The sequence below is a fragment of the Oryctolagus cuniculus genome, chromosome 11, assembly GCF_051225735.1.
Source record: "Oryctolagus cuniculus isolate XC-2025 breed Fujian yellow rabbit chromosome 11, ASM5122573v1, whole genome shotgun sequence".
Classification (NCBI taxonomy): Eukaryota; Metazoa; Chordata; class Mammalia; order Lagomorpha; family Leporidae; genus Oryctolagus; species Oryctolagus cuniculus.
This window is the reverse complement of record NC_142877.1, coordinates 83,421,969-83,438,140: the sequence shown is the minus strand read 5'-3', so window position 1 is coordinate 83,438,140 and position 16,172 is coordinate 83,421,969. Positions and strand designations below refer to the sequence as shown.

General features: G+C 37.5%; 1 protein-coding gene and 1 long non-coding RNA gene across 3 annotated transcripts in view; one reads left to right on the top strand and one right to left on the bottom strand.

Moving 5' to 3' along the window:
- Window positions 1-16,172, bottom strand: part of PTPRQ (protein tyrosine phosphatase receptor type Q) — a 226,715-nt gene that overhangs the window by 77,573 nt on the left and 132,970 nt on the right. For both annotated transcript variants that reach the window (XM_089307499.1, XM_089307498.1), the window contains one exon: window positions 3,110-3,231. In XM_089307499.1, coding sequence (XP_089163625.1) covers window positions 3,110-3,231 — 122 coding nt within the window. The remainder of the gene's footprint in view (window positions 1-3,109; window positions 3,232-16,172) is intronic.
- LOC149123551 (uncharacterized) overlaps window positions 1-16,172 on the top strand; it is a 203,075-nt gene that overhangs the window by 123,901 nt on the left and 63,002 nt on the right. The gene's annotated exons all lie outside the window — the stretch shown is intronic.

Below are 16,172 nucleotides of genomic sequence, written 5' to 3'. Positions count from 1 at the left end.
ATGTCGCCAGCAGCAGCTTAACTGCTGCACTACAATGCCGGCTCCATCATCATCTTATTATTATTATTATATTATTATTATGGAATGTCTCTCATTTTTTTCAAGTATGACATCATATAAAGTGTCAGTAATTGATTCTGGTTCTCCTTTTCCTGCTCTGACTCCTCATTTCTCTCCTCTTCCTACTGCACCTCCACCTTTCTCCATCTGCACAAGTTAACCTCTCCTCTGTAGTCTCTGTCCCTCCTAACAGCACTTTAACTCTTTGCTAGCTTACTATAATTAGTGTTTACATTCCAGTGTCTCCCACTGGAGGGTGAGCTACTTGAGAGCCGGACTGCATTTTTCATCCTTGACTTAGTGAAGAGAATCTGCTCAATAATTGTTGACTAAACGAATAGAGGAAACAATGCAAAAATGATCACAAAGGCATTAACTTCCAGAGAATCATCCAGGATGATTCATCCCCAAGTGTCTTTATTTTAGATGGTCAATTTTTGTTTAATGAAGTCCTTTAACAGAACAAGTGTTTTGCAGAGGCCAGAAATGCATGTTCTTCCTTGATGTAGGAGCCCATCAGTCTTGAATGCCTATAGTTGTATAATTTTGAAGTGAGCTGAAATAAGCTGTACTGTATCTGTTCACTTCTGGATATCCAGCACCTAGCATAGTGCTGGCATACTGGGTGTATTTAAGAATGTGTGCTGATGAAGAAATGATACATTTCTGAAGTGAAATATATGCATTACCTTGAATTGATCACTATATACTTTATATACGTATTGAAATTATACATTGTGGGCCTGGCCCAGTGGCGCAGCAGGTTAAAGCTCACCAAAGTCTGGCCTGCAGCACTGGCATCCCATATGTGTGTGGGTTCCAGTCCCAGATGCTCCACTTCCAATCCAGCTCCCTGCTAATGTGCCTGGAAAACCATCAGAGGATGGCCTTGGGCCCTTGCACCTATGTGGGAGACCTGGAAGAAGCTCCAGGCTCTTGGCTTCTGACTTGCACAGCTCAAGCTATTGCAGCCATTTGGGGAGTGAACCAGTGGATGGAAGACCTCTCTTTCTCTCTCTCTCTCTCTGCAACTCTGTATGTCAAATAAATAAATCTTTTAAAAAAAGAAATTATGCATTGTACCCCCCAATATATACATAATTACTATGTGTCAATTAAAAATAAAAATTTAAAAAATTTAAAATAGGAACTGAACGAAAGAAGGAAGGAAGGGATTACATGCCTCTGGCTAGTAAAATGAATTCAGGGAGACTGTGAAACACCATAATATGTTTGAATTCTTGCTAGGGTTGAAGCCAAAGGACTTTAGTGAGGTTATATTTATTTATTTTACAAAACACTGTATTTTCAGAAAAACTGATACAAATACACATTGCCTCTCTTTTTTGGAAGGCAGAGTGACACAGTGACAGAGAGAGAGAGAGAGAGAAAGAAAGAGATCGTCCATCCACCTGTTAACCCCCAAATAGCTGCAACAACCAGGGCTTGGACAGAGTTCTAGCAATCTGGCTTCAGCCTGTCCCGGCCTCTGCTGGGGTAGTCATTTGGGGAGGTAACCAGAGATTGAAGATCTCTCCATTTCTCTGTCTCTCCCTATCTCTGAAACTCTACCATTCAAGTAAAATAAATAAATCTTTACAAAATTTTCTTAAACTTACTTTTAATGATGACAGACCTTTTGAGAGGAGTATCTCCATTTACGAAATAATATAAAGGCTAATAAAACTAGAATAGGCATTGAGAGAGAGGCAGAGAGAAAAGGAGAGGAGAATTCACTGTAGATCATCTAATTTAATGCACATTTACAACCAGAGGAAAATGATCATCAGGCTCAGCACATCTCAAGCTTCCTGAGTTTTCAATGTTTCAAAATATTTGTGCCATGGAAATATTCCCCATTCTTATCCTAGCTCACAATTCTCTATCATCTACATAGTTGAGTACCCTGGCTTATGTGAAGGGCTTGACTTTTATGCCTAGGATGCCTCATCTACTCTCGTAATATCAACTATCTTCTAACAATTAACTAAATCTGCAAATGCAGAATCTCTTTCTTGAGCCCCTGTTTAATACTGCTGATGGGACAGCCTGATGGGGAGGATTCCCAGGCACTGCAAACTCAGGATTTGTAGAATTCAAACATTCTTTTTCCCTACAGATGTGTTCCTCATTGTTTTCCAAGTCATGTGTCTTACAATCATCATCACTCAGCATCATCAGTTGGATGATTTTCTCCCAAAATTATAGACTTCAATTATTCCTCATTCTGTTCCTTTGCTCTTATCTTTTCCTGCCTAATTCTGCACCCCTTCCTACTCCTCACATAGTATCCTCTACAGTGCAACAATGTCAATCCTGTACAACAGCAAGCTGTATCACTCAACTGCTTTAATTCCTGAATTCATATCCCAGACTTAACAGGAAGCCCAGACTCTGTAACCTGTTATCCTGCTGCCCTCATGATCTAGCTGCATCTCTCAGCTCTGTGCTTCTCCAATGCTGTGATCTGAGATTGCACAACCCCTTGCTTTTCCTGAATGAGACATACTCTTATTCCTCTATCCCCATTTTCTTCTCATGTTCTGCTTCCGTTATTTTTTACCATTTAGCTCTGATATTTACATATCTCAAAACTGTTTCCCTTAATGATGTTTCCCTCCTTATTTTGTGTTATGAGATCCCTTTCCACTGTATTTCAAGCCAATATATTACTAGCAACTTAACCACTTATTATGTATATATAAATATGTATATATGAGTGTATGTATATATGCATACACATATCTTCTATACCCTGAAACTATGTTTACATCTACTAACAGTTTACATTTACTGAGTGCTTATCATGCATCAAACAATATTACAAGTTCTTTATGCATACTAATTTTTTCAGTTCTCAAAGACTCTCTGTACCCTGTGTACTATTATTAATCATTATTTTACTGATGTAGATATTATAACAGAGAAGTTAACTTAGTTGCCTAGAGTTCAACAGAACTAGGATTAAAATTCAAATAGTCTGATTCCAAAACCTGTTTTCTTCACCAAGTTCCATACTGCCTTTTAGAGAAGATGAGGCACGCCTTACCGATTTGATGTCAATCAAGTAGAATGTTGGGCCAGTAATGACAGCAGGTTCACTCCAGCTGATGTTGATGCTAAAAGGTGATGTTGCTACTACATGCACATTTTCAGGAGGACCATCCGGAGCTACAGGAATAGAAAATCAATTACCTGCTACATCACAGTTATTACTTGCTACATTATCATAATAGAAAAGACCATGAGAAATGGATAATTAATTTTACATTAACTTTTGGTTCACAGCACGTTAAAGGCATTAGAAAATCAACAGATCTAATTCTTTAATACTAGACACCATACACAAAGGACTTTAAGATGAAAAATTAATTAAAATCACAATGATTTTTAAACTAGAAGAATACATGAGCTTTGCTACAATAAAATGTTTCAAATATCATTTTTATTTTAAATAGATTACCTACCAATGTTATTTTAAGACTCTTACAGGAACATATTTGACTACAGAGAGTCACAGGAGCACAGTTGAAAATAGAAACTTGTATAAGAAAATGACAGCTAGAATATATGGCCTTTTGACTGTCATATGGGTTTGTTTTATTGTCATGACTAACGGGGTAGAATAGGAGACTACCTAACTGCCCTGATCTAATATGGCAAATATAAACTTCAGTTGTTTCCTGAATTTATTATGATTCCAAAAAATTTTCAATTTATCCAATTTTCCTAGTGTGTTCTAACTTTTTAAAAATATTTTAAGTAATCTATTTAAGGTAAACAAATTTCATATCTACAGGTTTAGGAACATAGTGATACTTCCCACCCATGCTCTGACCCTTCCTCTTTGTTCCTCTCTATTCCCTCTCTTAATTTTACAATGATCTACTTTCAGTTTACCTTGTATAGGTTTTTAAGATTAACCCTATCTTGTTTTTTACAAGAACAATATACAATATTTTAAATGTACTTTTGAAAATATTTGTGCATAAGTTTTCAGTGTGTGAACTCACTAGAAATTAGGATTAATTCTATGTTGAGAAGAATTTAGTCACAGTTAATGTGACATAGACATTAACATAGGAGTTCTGATGTGCAGAACTCCATCCTTCCAGGGCTCCCAGTCAATTACAGTGTTGTTAAATATTGAGAGATAAATAGTTCCCACTATTTCTAACTTTTTTTAACTTTTATTTAATGAATATAAATTTCCAAAGTACAGCTTATGGATTACAATGGCTTCCCCCCCCCATAACTTCCCTCCCACCCGCAACCCTCCCCTTTCCCTCTCCCTCCTCCCTTCCATTCACATCAAGATTCATTTTCAATTCTCTTTATATACAGAAGATCAGTTTAGCATATATTAAGTAAAGATTTCAACAGTTTGCACCCACATAGAAACACAAAGTGAAAAATACTGTTTGAGTACTAGGTATAGCATTAAATCGCAATGTACAGCACACTAAGGACAAAGATCCTACATGAGGAGTAAGTGCACAGTGACTCCTATTGTTGACTTAACAAATTGACACTCTTGTTTATGGCATCAGTAATCTCCCTAGGCTCTTGTCATGAGTTGCTAAGGCTATGGAAGCCCCCTGAGTTCACTGACTCTGATCATATTTAGACAAGGTTGTAGTGAAAGTGGAAGTTCTCTCCTCCCTTCAGAGAAAGGTACCTCCTCCTTTGATGACCTGTTCTTTTCACTGGGATCTCACTCACAGAGATCTTTCATTTAGTTTTTTGTTTTGTTTTGTTTTCTTTTTTTTTTTGTTTTGTTTTGTTTTTGTTTTTTTTTTTTTTTTACCAGTGTCTGGTGAGGATGTAGAGAAAAGTATGAATTAGTGCAGTCATATGGAGAACAGTATGGTATTTTCTCAAAATCCTAAAGCAGATTTACCATATGACCCAGCTACTCCATTTCTGGGGATGCATATCCAAAGGAAATGAAATCATCGTAATAGAGACACACACACTCCCATGTTCACTGAAGCACCATTCACAACAGTCAAGGAAAGGGAATCGACCTCGGTGTCCAACAACAGATGAATGGATAAATAGAATGATATGTACACACAATGGAGTATTTTCAACCACTGAAACAAATGAAATCCTGACAAGGCAAAGTGTGTAGAACTGGAAATCATGTTGAGCGAAATAAACCAGACACCAAAAAACAAACACTGTAAGGTATCTCTCCTGTGTTGAACTTGAAACAAAACTCTTAATCTGAACTAAAATAATGATTTTGAGAAGCTGCAGAGGGTGGAAGGAGGGGAATGGAGGAATGTTGGGTAACAGGGACCTAACCACAGTCAGATAGAAGGAACAAGTTCCAGTGTTCCATGCACATCGGACTGGCTACAGTTCAGGGTGTTGAATTATTCACTGTGTAAAGAAGTTGAAGAGAGGAGCTGGTAGATCTCAAGTACAAAGGAAATGGAATGGCCGGTTACCAGGTTGGATCAGTTGATGCTGCATGTATGTGTTGAGATATCGCACTGTACTTTTAAAAAATATACAAATAGTACATATTACTCAAAAATTTTAAATAAAAACAAATTTAATAAATGAATTTTGAAAATCCAGGGGCTGATAAGATGAAGGTCCAAATTTTTTTTTTAAACTTTTATTTAATGCATATAATTTTCCAAAGTACGACTTATGGATTACAATGGCTTCCCCCCCATACCGTCGTCCCTCCCACCCACAACCCTCCCCTTTCCCACTCCTCTCCCCTTCCATTCACATCAAGATTCATTTTCGATTATCTTAATATACAGAAGATCAGCTTAGTATACATTAAGTATGGATTTCAACAGTTTGCTCCCACACAGAAACATAAAGTGAAAAATAATAGATGCTTTTTTTAAATGATGATGAAATCAGAGCAGACCTATTGTCATGTTTAATCCCAGTGAGAGTCAAGTTGGGAATTGATAATTTCTTTTTTTTTTTTTTTTTTTTTTTTTTACAGAGGATCAGTTTAGTATGCATTAAGTAAGGATTTCAACAGTTTGCACCCCCATAGAAACACAAAGTGAAATATATTGTTTGAGTACTCGTTATAGCATTAAATCTCAATGCACAGCACATTAAGGATAGAGATCCTACATGAGGAGTAAGTGCACAGTGACTCCTGTTGTTGACTTTACCAATTGACACTCCTGTCTATGGCATCAGTAATCTCCCTATGCTCCAGTCATGAGTTTCCAAGGCTATGGAAGCCCTCTGAGTTCTCCGACTCTTATCTTGTTTAGACAAGGTCATAGTCAAAGTGGAGGTTCTCTCCTCCCTTCAGAGAAAGGTACCTCCTTCTTTGATGACCTGTTCTTTCCACTGGGATCTCACTCGCAGAGATCTTTTGCCAGAGTGTCTTGGCTTTCCATGCCTGAAATACTCTCATGAGCTCTTCAGCCAGCTCCGAATGCCTTTAGGGCTGATTCTGAGGCCAGAGTGCTATTTAGGACATCTGCCATTCTATGAGTCTGCTGAGTATCACACTTCCCATGTTGGATCACTCTCCCCTTTATTTACTCCATCAGTTAGCGTTAGCAGGTACTAGACTTGTCTATGTGCTCCCTTTGACTCCCAGTCCCTTCACCATGACCAACTGTGAACTGAAACTGATCACCTGGAACAGTGAGATGGCATTGGTACATGCCACCTCGATGGGATTGAATTGGAATCCCCTGGTATGCTTCCAACTAGGCTAATCCTCCGCCTTGCGGCGCCGGCACACCGGGTTCTAGTCCCGGTCGGGGCGCTGGATTCTGTCCCGGTTGCCCCTCTTCCAGGCCAGCTCTCTGCTGTGGCCAGGGAGTGCAGTGGAGGATGGCCCAAGTGCTTGGGCCCTGCACCCCATGAGAGGCCAGGATAAGTACCTGGCTCCTGCCATCGGATCAGCGCAGTGTGCTGGCCGCAGTGTGCTGGCCACGGCGGCCATTGGAGGGTGAACCAATGGCAAAAGGAAGACCTTTCTCTCTGTTTCTCTCTCTCACTGTCCACTCTGCCTGTCAAAAAAAAAAAAAAAAAAAAAAAAAAAAAAAAAAAAAAAGAAGGTCCAAATTAAGATACAGAAAGCAGTAAAGTAATTCACATATTAATACCAAGAGAATGCTGACAAAGTTCACCACGAGAACACATTCAGGAACATGGGATGATAAATTTGGATTTGACTCATTGAGCTTGAGAAACTCAAGAGGACTAATAGGTCCATGTGGTAATAAGAAACAGGAGCCTGGCACAAGAAGACAGGACCAGAAGAGAAAAGACTTTTTTAAAATTTGAATTAATTCCTTATAAATTGGGATAGTATAAATAAAACTGATATTTCTGATTAATGTGAATCACATGCTCTGAAGAGAATCAAAAGATTTATTTCAATATCACATTGATTCTTAATATGTTACTATGGTTTAAATAGGTCCCCTCCAAAATTCAGATGTTGGAACTGAATGGCCAGTGTGATGGTATTAAGTGGTGGGAGTTTGAGAAGTGATTAGGGCCTGAAGGCTCCTCTCCTTGTGAATCAGATTAAGGCCCTGATGAAACAGGCTTCCTAAAGCTCATGGCTATCTTGCCAGTTAGCCTTCTACCATGTTGGGACACAGCCCTCACAAGACAACAGAATCTGCGGGTACCTTGATCTGAACTTTTCAGTGTCCAGAACAGGAGAAATTTCCATTATTTATAAATTATCCAGTCTCTGGTATTTTATTATAGAGCCAAAAGTGACTGAGACAGAGGTTAACAGTAGTAATGATTTTTAAACTATGAATGAATAATTAATATGTGCAGAATTCAGGTGACCAACTCGCCCTTTAAAATATATTTTAATAATAGCATTGGCATTTTAATAATGGTACTCAAATATAACTACTGGGGAATCTAGCAAATACCTGTCAGGAAGGGCAAGCATTTAGCCTAGTGGTTAACATGCTCACATCTGACATATGCATGCCTGGGTTTGGTTCCTGGCTCCATCTCCAGACTCCAGCTTCCTGCTAATGCTCTGCGAGGCAGTGGTGATGGCTGAAATAATTGGATTCCTGCCCCCTGTGTGGGAAACCTGGATTGTGTTGCTGGCTCCCATCTTTGGCCCCCAGCTCTGCCCTAGATTTGCAGGCTTTTGAGGAGTAAATCATCAGATGAGCATTCTTCTCACTCTCTTTCCCCCTGTCACCCCCCGCTCCTCCTCCCTCCCTTCCAAATACATAATTTTTAAGAAATGCATGCAAGGATGTGTCTGTAAGAAAGTTCCCTTCTTAATTGTACTTCTGATCATTGAGCAATGGTCTGAACACTGATGCTTCCAGCTCAAAGTTCCAGTCCAAGGGGCCAGTGAAGCAACCAGGGCAGAGACCCAGGGGATACTGCAGGATTCAGAGGTCTGAGGAGCTGAGAGACAGAGCTGTGCACCTAGTTACTCAAATGACTAAAGTAGAAGATAACAAGTGCCCATATACATGCCCTGAACACGCTGACAGCTTCAGTCTTGTCACATCTCGCTTCATGATCTCAGGAAGACTACCTCAAATCATAGCCTAATTCATTAAGGACTTTATATACCCCTGGGGAGAGCTGTGACATCTTGCTACCAGCACAATGAACTGTTCTTGGAAGACCTCACAGAATAAAATAATTTATTTTCAAGAGCAGCCATTCACTTCCCTTTCCAGATTGAATATTCCTTGGAATATTATGCCCACCTCTCCTAAGCAAATTGCATCTCTGAATCTTTTCATTTACAATGTTAAACAAGCTGTGGGTAGGCTTTGGGTTCGGACACATTATTAAGAGTCATTATTACAAAAATACAAGATGCTCTGTGGGTTCAATGGCCTATTTTCTGTCTCTAATTTCATAAAAGGGGATGGAGTAGGAGTTAAGTATAAATGTATTAAAACAGTCCATTAAAGCAGTCCATTATTACTGTTCTTGTAAAACCTGACTTTCAGTTCTATAAGAAGCACTGCTGACAACCTATTTTTCAGATAGGCCACACATTTTAAGTGGTATAAATAGGAAAATTTAGCATATATACAATGGAATACTATTCATCTGTAAAAGGATAGAATTCTATTAATTTTGGAACTACAGGTCATTGTGTTTAATGAACCAATCCAAGCAGAATGACAAACACTACAAGATCTGTGTAACCCAAAAAGTTGATCTCATAGAAGCTGAGAGTAGAATAGTGGTTATCAGAGGCTGGGCAGTGTCAAAGGGAAGAAGGGTGGGGGAAGAATGGTCACATCACAGACAGACAGGGGAAGTGGTTCTGGTGGTTGTGTTGTGCAGGAGGATAACTGTAGGTAACAAAGTAGTGTATTTTGGTACAGATTTGTAACAAAGCTAGAAGAAGCATTTTAAATCTTTTTACCACAAAGAAATGATAAAGGTTTTAGTAGGTATACTTACCTTAACTTGACATTACACAAGGTATACCTGTGTCCAAACATCATGCGGCACCCATAAATATGTACAGCTTCTATGATTCAATATAAAAATTTTAAAAATTTGATATGACTTTCTTTATGCCCAGTTGTTCAGTTAGATATTAGAAGAAATTGATAAATTCATCAAACTAACAAATATTGAGCACCTAATATGTGCCAGCCACTCAGAATACAAAAAAAGTCCAGTTAGGTAATTAAAGTAAGTATGGACACATCCATAAAACCTCTAGTATTTAACCACCCTCCTTTTCAAAAGCTGTTTATGGAATACTTAAGATTTGCCAAGCACTTTTGAGGTGCTGGGATATAGATAGGAACCAAAAAGACAACAATTACAACATTTCCACTAAATGGACAAATACTAGATAAGAGCAGTATCAAAATTTAAATTAATATGTAGTAAACAAGTAGAATATCTACCATTTTAGGAAGTATTATATACCATGATGAAAAAAGCAGGATAAATGTGAAAGAGGGTGCTTGTGAGATTTACTATTAAATGTATTGACTCACTAAGCAGACAGATGGAAACAGATTTGAAAGAGGTAAGGGAGCATGGAATATGTGGATTATGAGTGTCACAGGAAGGGGAAAAGCTAGTGAAAATGTCCTGTGGCAGGATGCCCGGTATGTTCTAACAAAAGCAGTAACTCCAGTGATGCTGGAGCTAACTGAATTGGAATGAGACTCAGAGAGGAAGTGGGGGCCAGAAAGTTCAGAGCTGTTAGGCCACTCAAAGGCTTTGTAACAGTAGCTATCATGAACAAAAGGACAAACATAGTTTGTTATTACAAACTCAAAAGGGTCACAATTGATCATAGTTCCTGTTATTCAACTCATATCTGAAAGATAGGCTGAAATGAATTAGTTTGAAAAAGCAAAATATCTCTAGATCAATTTGATTTCATATATCTGTGTGAAAATACAGATTCAGCGCCGTTAGGACTACACTTTTAAGCCCAACTCATTAGGGACAGGCATTGTGGCTCAGTGAATGAAGCCACTGCTTGGGACACTCACATCCATATTAGAGGACTTCAGATCAACTCCTGCCTCTGCTTCCCATTCAATTTCTTGCTAAGGTGCACCTTGGCAAGATACAAGCACTCCAGCCCCTCTCCCCGATGTGAATGACCTGGATGGAATTCCTGGCTATTGGCTTCAGCCTGCCCATGTTGCGGCTGCTGTTGGCATTTCGGGAGTGAACTAGTAGAGGGGAGATTCTCGCTTTCTCTATTCCCCTCTTTTTTTTCTGCCTTTCAGATAAATGAAAACAAATAAATTTGAACCCACGTCATTATAGCAAGCAAGGAGAGTGGCACATTTTTGTTGCCCAGACATCATGAACAACTTGAGAAAATTTTCAGATTAAGAAAGTTGGTAAGATTTGTCCTGTGACTATATTGTTGTCACTTGTGTTTGGAAATGTTTCCAGGGAAATATGTCCATATAGTTTTTGTCCTTTGGAGTGGATATTTCGGGTTCTCAAGTGAGGACAGCTCCAATGCCATTTTTAAGGGAAGCCTAGTTTGCAAGTAGGGATGCATACCAATTCAGAAAGCAGCGCAATATTTTCAATTTATTGTGTTTCACAATAAAACGTCAAGCTTGCAATCATCCTTTAATATTAGCAATCAAAGGGCTTATCAGAGAGTTTCTGCTACCACAAGCAGAGCTGAGAAGAAAGACATTTAAAGATCAATCATGACGAATCTAACTACCCATACTACTAAATATTTTAAGTTCCATACATGGATCAGTCATTATAAAAAAGTAAAGAATTCAGCCCCTCATTGAACTGTGTTAAATTACATTACTTGAACTTTTCCAAAAAAATGTTTTTCCTTTCTTCCTTTGTACTTGCTTTAAGAAAAAAAAATCGCTCTAAACCACTTTACATTCTGAGTAATCTTGTTGATGAAATTACCTGTTTTGTCACACAAGTGTACCCTGTGATGAATCTTTTGAGAAAAATTTATCTTACAATATATTTATCAACCTATATTCTTGAAGAATTAGAACTCATACATCCAAACTAAAAAATAAAAGCATAATATCTGGATATATGATTATATGTGCGTATATATTTCATCTGACTACATCTATGTTAGATAATTATTTGATTAATTCAGACAATTTAATAAGATTTAGAATGCTCAAGTCTATGATAAAACATAATTATTTTAATATTTTCTAACATTACTGTATAATTACAAGCATATAAAATTTTTAAGTGTTTAACTTTCAAATTGAATTAATCAAAATTTCAAAGATGCATATTAAAATATATTTAATATGATTTTTCTTTTATTATAGTAAAAACTAATACTCAGACAAGGAGGTCTAAAAATTATTATTATGTATGTCAACTATCAAAATAAAGGAAGCTGATGTGGTAAAGTTATGGGTAGTAGAAAATATACCAGTTTAAAAGATTAGTAGCTTATAAGCATGTTTGAGAGACTTTGTCTCCCTATAAACTGTCACATTCTGATTTAGGATTGTTTGTGAAATGAATCTAGTCAGTAATGGGCCAAGATATCACTATACCCTTTCTCTTATAAATCACAGCAATTTACTCAGTAGGAATGATCTATCCTTATTCTCTCATTCCCCATAATACAATCACTTCCTCTCATAAGCACTTTCCCCCTGGTTTTCACAATAATGCATTTTCTGTAACTAACAACCATCATTTCCTGATTATCATGCTTCTATCCTTGCAGAGGAATGTGGGTCTTATGTGGGTCAGGGTCATCTTTCCCATCCATCTGTGTCTTGATGCTAAGTGTGTTGGCTGAAAGGTGAGTCTGGAGAGACCATCATTTTGCCTAGTCTATATCAAAGTTTGAATGCCCCCAAGTCAATGCCACTTTGATTAAGAATCAACAAGCTTTGGTGTGTCTAATACTACACTTTCAGAATAAGCACATTCAAAGACTTATTAGTAACTTTGCCATCTGTAGATCCCTGTAAATCTAATTTAATGGTGAAAAGCCATATAGAAATTACTCTGGGTCTTTAGTGCTTCATATAACGATGATTTTCCTAAAAGAATAAATGTTAAAAATCATTTGACAGGAACTTCACTAGATATGAAGTTTTGAGCTCTGTATGTCTGTAACTTAAATTGTGGATCTATTTGAATTTAAGTTCAGTATAGGGTTTACTTAAAGGACCTAACAATCAGGATATTCTAAAGACTGGGTACACTAGACCACCAGATCCCCAACAAATGTCATAGCTAAATGAAAGGTTCAGTTGTTTCTCAGGTTCACAACTACTAACAATTCTAGGACTGTCATTTGATTTTGATTCAGCGTACCTGGAAAAAATGGCTGAGAGTTTTCCTCTAATTTCTTTGGAGTAGAGGAACTCTCACTGGGTGGGTAGATTCCTGTCTTGAACAATTCAGTGGCCCTGGAGAAGCTAAGTAATAAGGTTCACCATATTGTGCACACCCAAATCTTAGAGCACTCACTGGTGACAGCATTGTGATAATTAGCTGCCATTCCCAAAAGTTGGATGTTTTGCTACAGCCCAGTTATTGCCATGGCTGGGGTGGAATATCACTATTGGTATTTGAAATGTCTGTTACCATTTTAGAAGACTTTAATAATTTGTTTTACAGTTAGATTCCAAATAACAAGATGTTATCACAAAGGGCAAGTACAGCAAACATAAGAATTTGTTGGATTGGACTACTTGATGAATACTGAGAATGGCTTATGGATGTTCACAGTATTAGATTTCATTTATAAGGTCATCTTATGCTTAAATGAGTTATTTTGGACTCAGAATCAGAGCTCCTTTCAAACTGGCTGAAGTTGGAAAAAATCAAATGCAAAAACAAACAAAAAACACACCCACCCTTTAATTTTCAATGCTGGCAGTACCAGGTGAGAATCGAAATATTCTACTTTCAGTAATATTACTCAAGGATCAGGTAGAGCATCTTTTTCCTAGAAGAGTATCACGTCCGTAAGGCATATTTTCTATAACTGTGGTCCTTCAAATGTGAACTCCAGAACAGCGCCACCCACATCACTTGGGAAGCCACAGAAAAGCACAATCTGAGGCCATACCCCAGGCTGACTGATGCAGAAACAGTGGGTGTGGGACCCAGGGGGGTCTAATAACCGAGGTACAAGTTTAAGAACCACTGTTCTGTAACATCAACATGCCACTTAAAAAGTAGAGACATTGCTCTTCAAGCTAGGTAACCAGTGATCGTAGCTCAATGCTAAGGGTGGTAAGGAAAGGGGATTAAGTCACTGTTTCTGTGAAGGTTAGGGATGTTTGGCAGGTGGTGATCTACACGGGGACATACATCAGTCCACAGACACACTGTTCTTCTCCCCCCTTTCTCTCTACTTTAGTTTTCTATGTTTTATTATAAACATAGTAATCATGGTATCAGGATGTTGGACAAAGAATTGATATCTAGGTAAGTGGAATGGCATAGACTCAGGCAGGTACTTATATTCAACTGTTCTTTGTCAAAGGGACAAAGGAGGTCCAGAGCTGAAAATGTGGTCTTAACAAGTGGTTAAGACACCCACTGTTTCTGCATCTAACACATAAACTTGCTCAAAATAGTGCTATATATAAAAGTAAAAAAAATTTGAATAGAAAACAGGGTAAAGTTATAGGAATTCCTTTTACTGTTAATTCCTCCATACAACAGTGAAGGCATCATCCATTAAAAATAATGTGTACTTTGTTAAATAAAAATGTCTACTGTAAGGGCCAGCATTGTGGTGCAGTGGTTAAATTGCATCTCATATTGTGCAAAGTTGAATATGAGCTACTGTGGTTCTGATTCAGCTTACCACTAATATGCTTAGAAGGGCAGCAGATGATGTCCCAAACACATGGGCCCCCACCACTCGTGTGAAGACCAGGACAGTGCTCCTAGATCCTGGCTCTGGCCTGATCCAGACCTGGCCACTGTGTCCACCCATTAAGTCAACTGGTGAATGGAAGATCCATAACTCTTTCTTCCCTTTTCTCTCTCTCTCTCTTGCTCTCCCTCTCTCCCTCACTCCCTCCCTTTTTGTCTCTCTGTCTGCCTTGTTCTTTCTCTCTGCTACCCTGTCCCTCAAATCAATCAATAAATCTTTTTTTAAAAAGTCTACTGTTTGACACTGTTAAAAGAATGAAAGATAAACTCCATACTGAGAGACATTTATTTTCAAATACAGATCTACAGGATTTAAGTGCAAAATTTAGCAAGGACTTATAAATCAACAATAAGAAAATAAATACTCCAATTGAATACTGGAAAAATATTTGGAGAATCAACTTTTCATCATACACCTACAGATTAGAAATAGAAAAAAAATATTTGGAGAATCAACAGTACATCATATACCTACAGATTAGAAATAAGCACACAAAATATGGAAAATATTACTATAAGAAAAATGAATAAATTGTACATGAAAAAGTACAAATAAAAAGAGCAATGAGACAGACTACACTTATAAGGATGTTTACAATGAAAACAAATAGACAAATGTGAAAGTGCAATGATTTTCAAGTATAGAGAATTTCAGGACATCCCACTGGTGAGAATACTTAATGATATTTTACAAGATATTTGCAAACTATGAAACTGATAAAAGATTAATATCTAGGATCTATAAATAACTCACAAAACTCAACAAAAATAAAACAAGCTATCCAGTTAAGAAATGGGCAAAGGACATGAACAGGCATTTTTCAAAGGATGAAACTCAGAAGGCCATCAGATATGAAAAAAATACTCAGGATCACTAGTCAACAGGGAAATGCAAATAAAAAATAAAAATGAGGTTTCACCTCACCCCAGTTAGAATTACTATCATTCAAAAATCAAGAAACAATACATTCTGGCAAGGATGTGGGGAAAAAAGGTACCCTAATCCACTGTTGGTGTGAATGTTATCTAGTACAACCATTAAGGAAGACAGTATGGAGATTTCTTCAGAAATCTGAAAATAGATCTACCATATGACCCAGCCAACCTACTACTGAAATAAAATCAGCATATTAAAGTTATGTGTGCCCCATGTTTATTGTAGCTTAATTTACTGGTATCATTATTAACCTACACAGTCAGGTTCTCAATGCAGTGACTAGACCTGACCAGAAAGAGTTCAAGGCATTAGACATTGCAACATTCGGATCCTTTTAGCATCCGGAGCTCTCTGTAGTCAAATCAGGGCTCTCCCAAATTCCTTAGTAAATGCAGAAGAAACAGAGCTGAATTTTTGCTGATCTACAGCCTTTGATCAGGCAGAAACTTAACTGATGTTAAAGAACAAAATTCATACTTCACATTTTAAGAGAAAGAAGGTTCTCAGAAGAGTAAACATAAATTCAGTTCAACATGAAAGTTGAATTTTGAGATAGGAAAGTAGAATAATTAATTTGAATTTGAAAAACAAAATGGAGTTGAGTTGCAGACAGGGACAATATTCCCTCTGCCCCCCCCCCCTTTTTTTTTCTTAAAAAACTAAGTTTTCTAAAATACTGATTTTTTAAAAAGCACTAATAACCCTTATAATATCCTTTCTTTATTTTTAGTATTTTGCCAAAAAATGTATTCTACATGCTTATATAAGTGTGATTTCAAAAATGAATGCTTTGGGACTGGTGCTGTGGCAT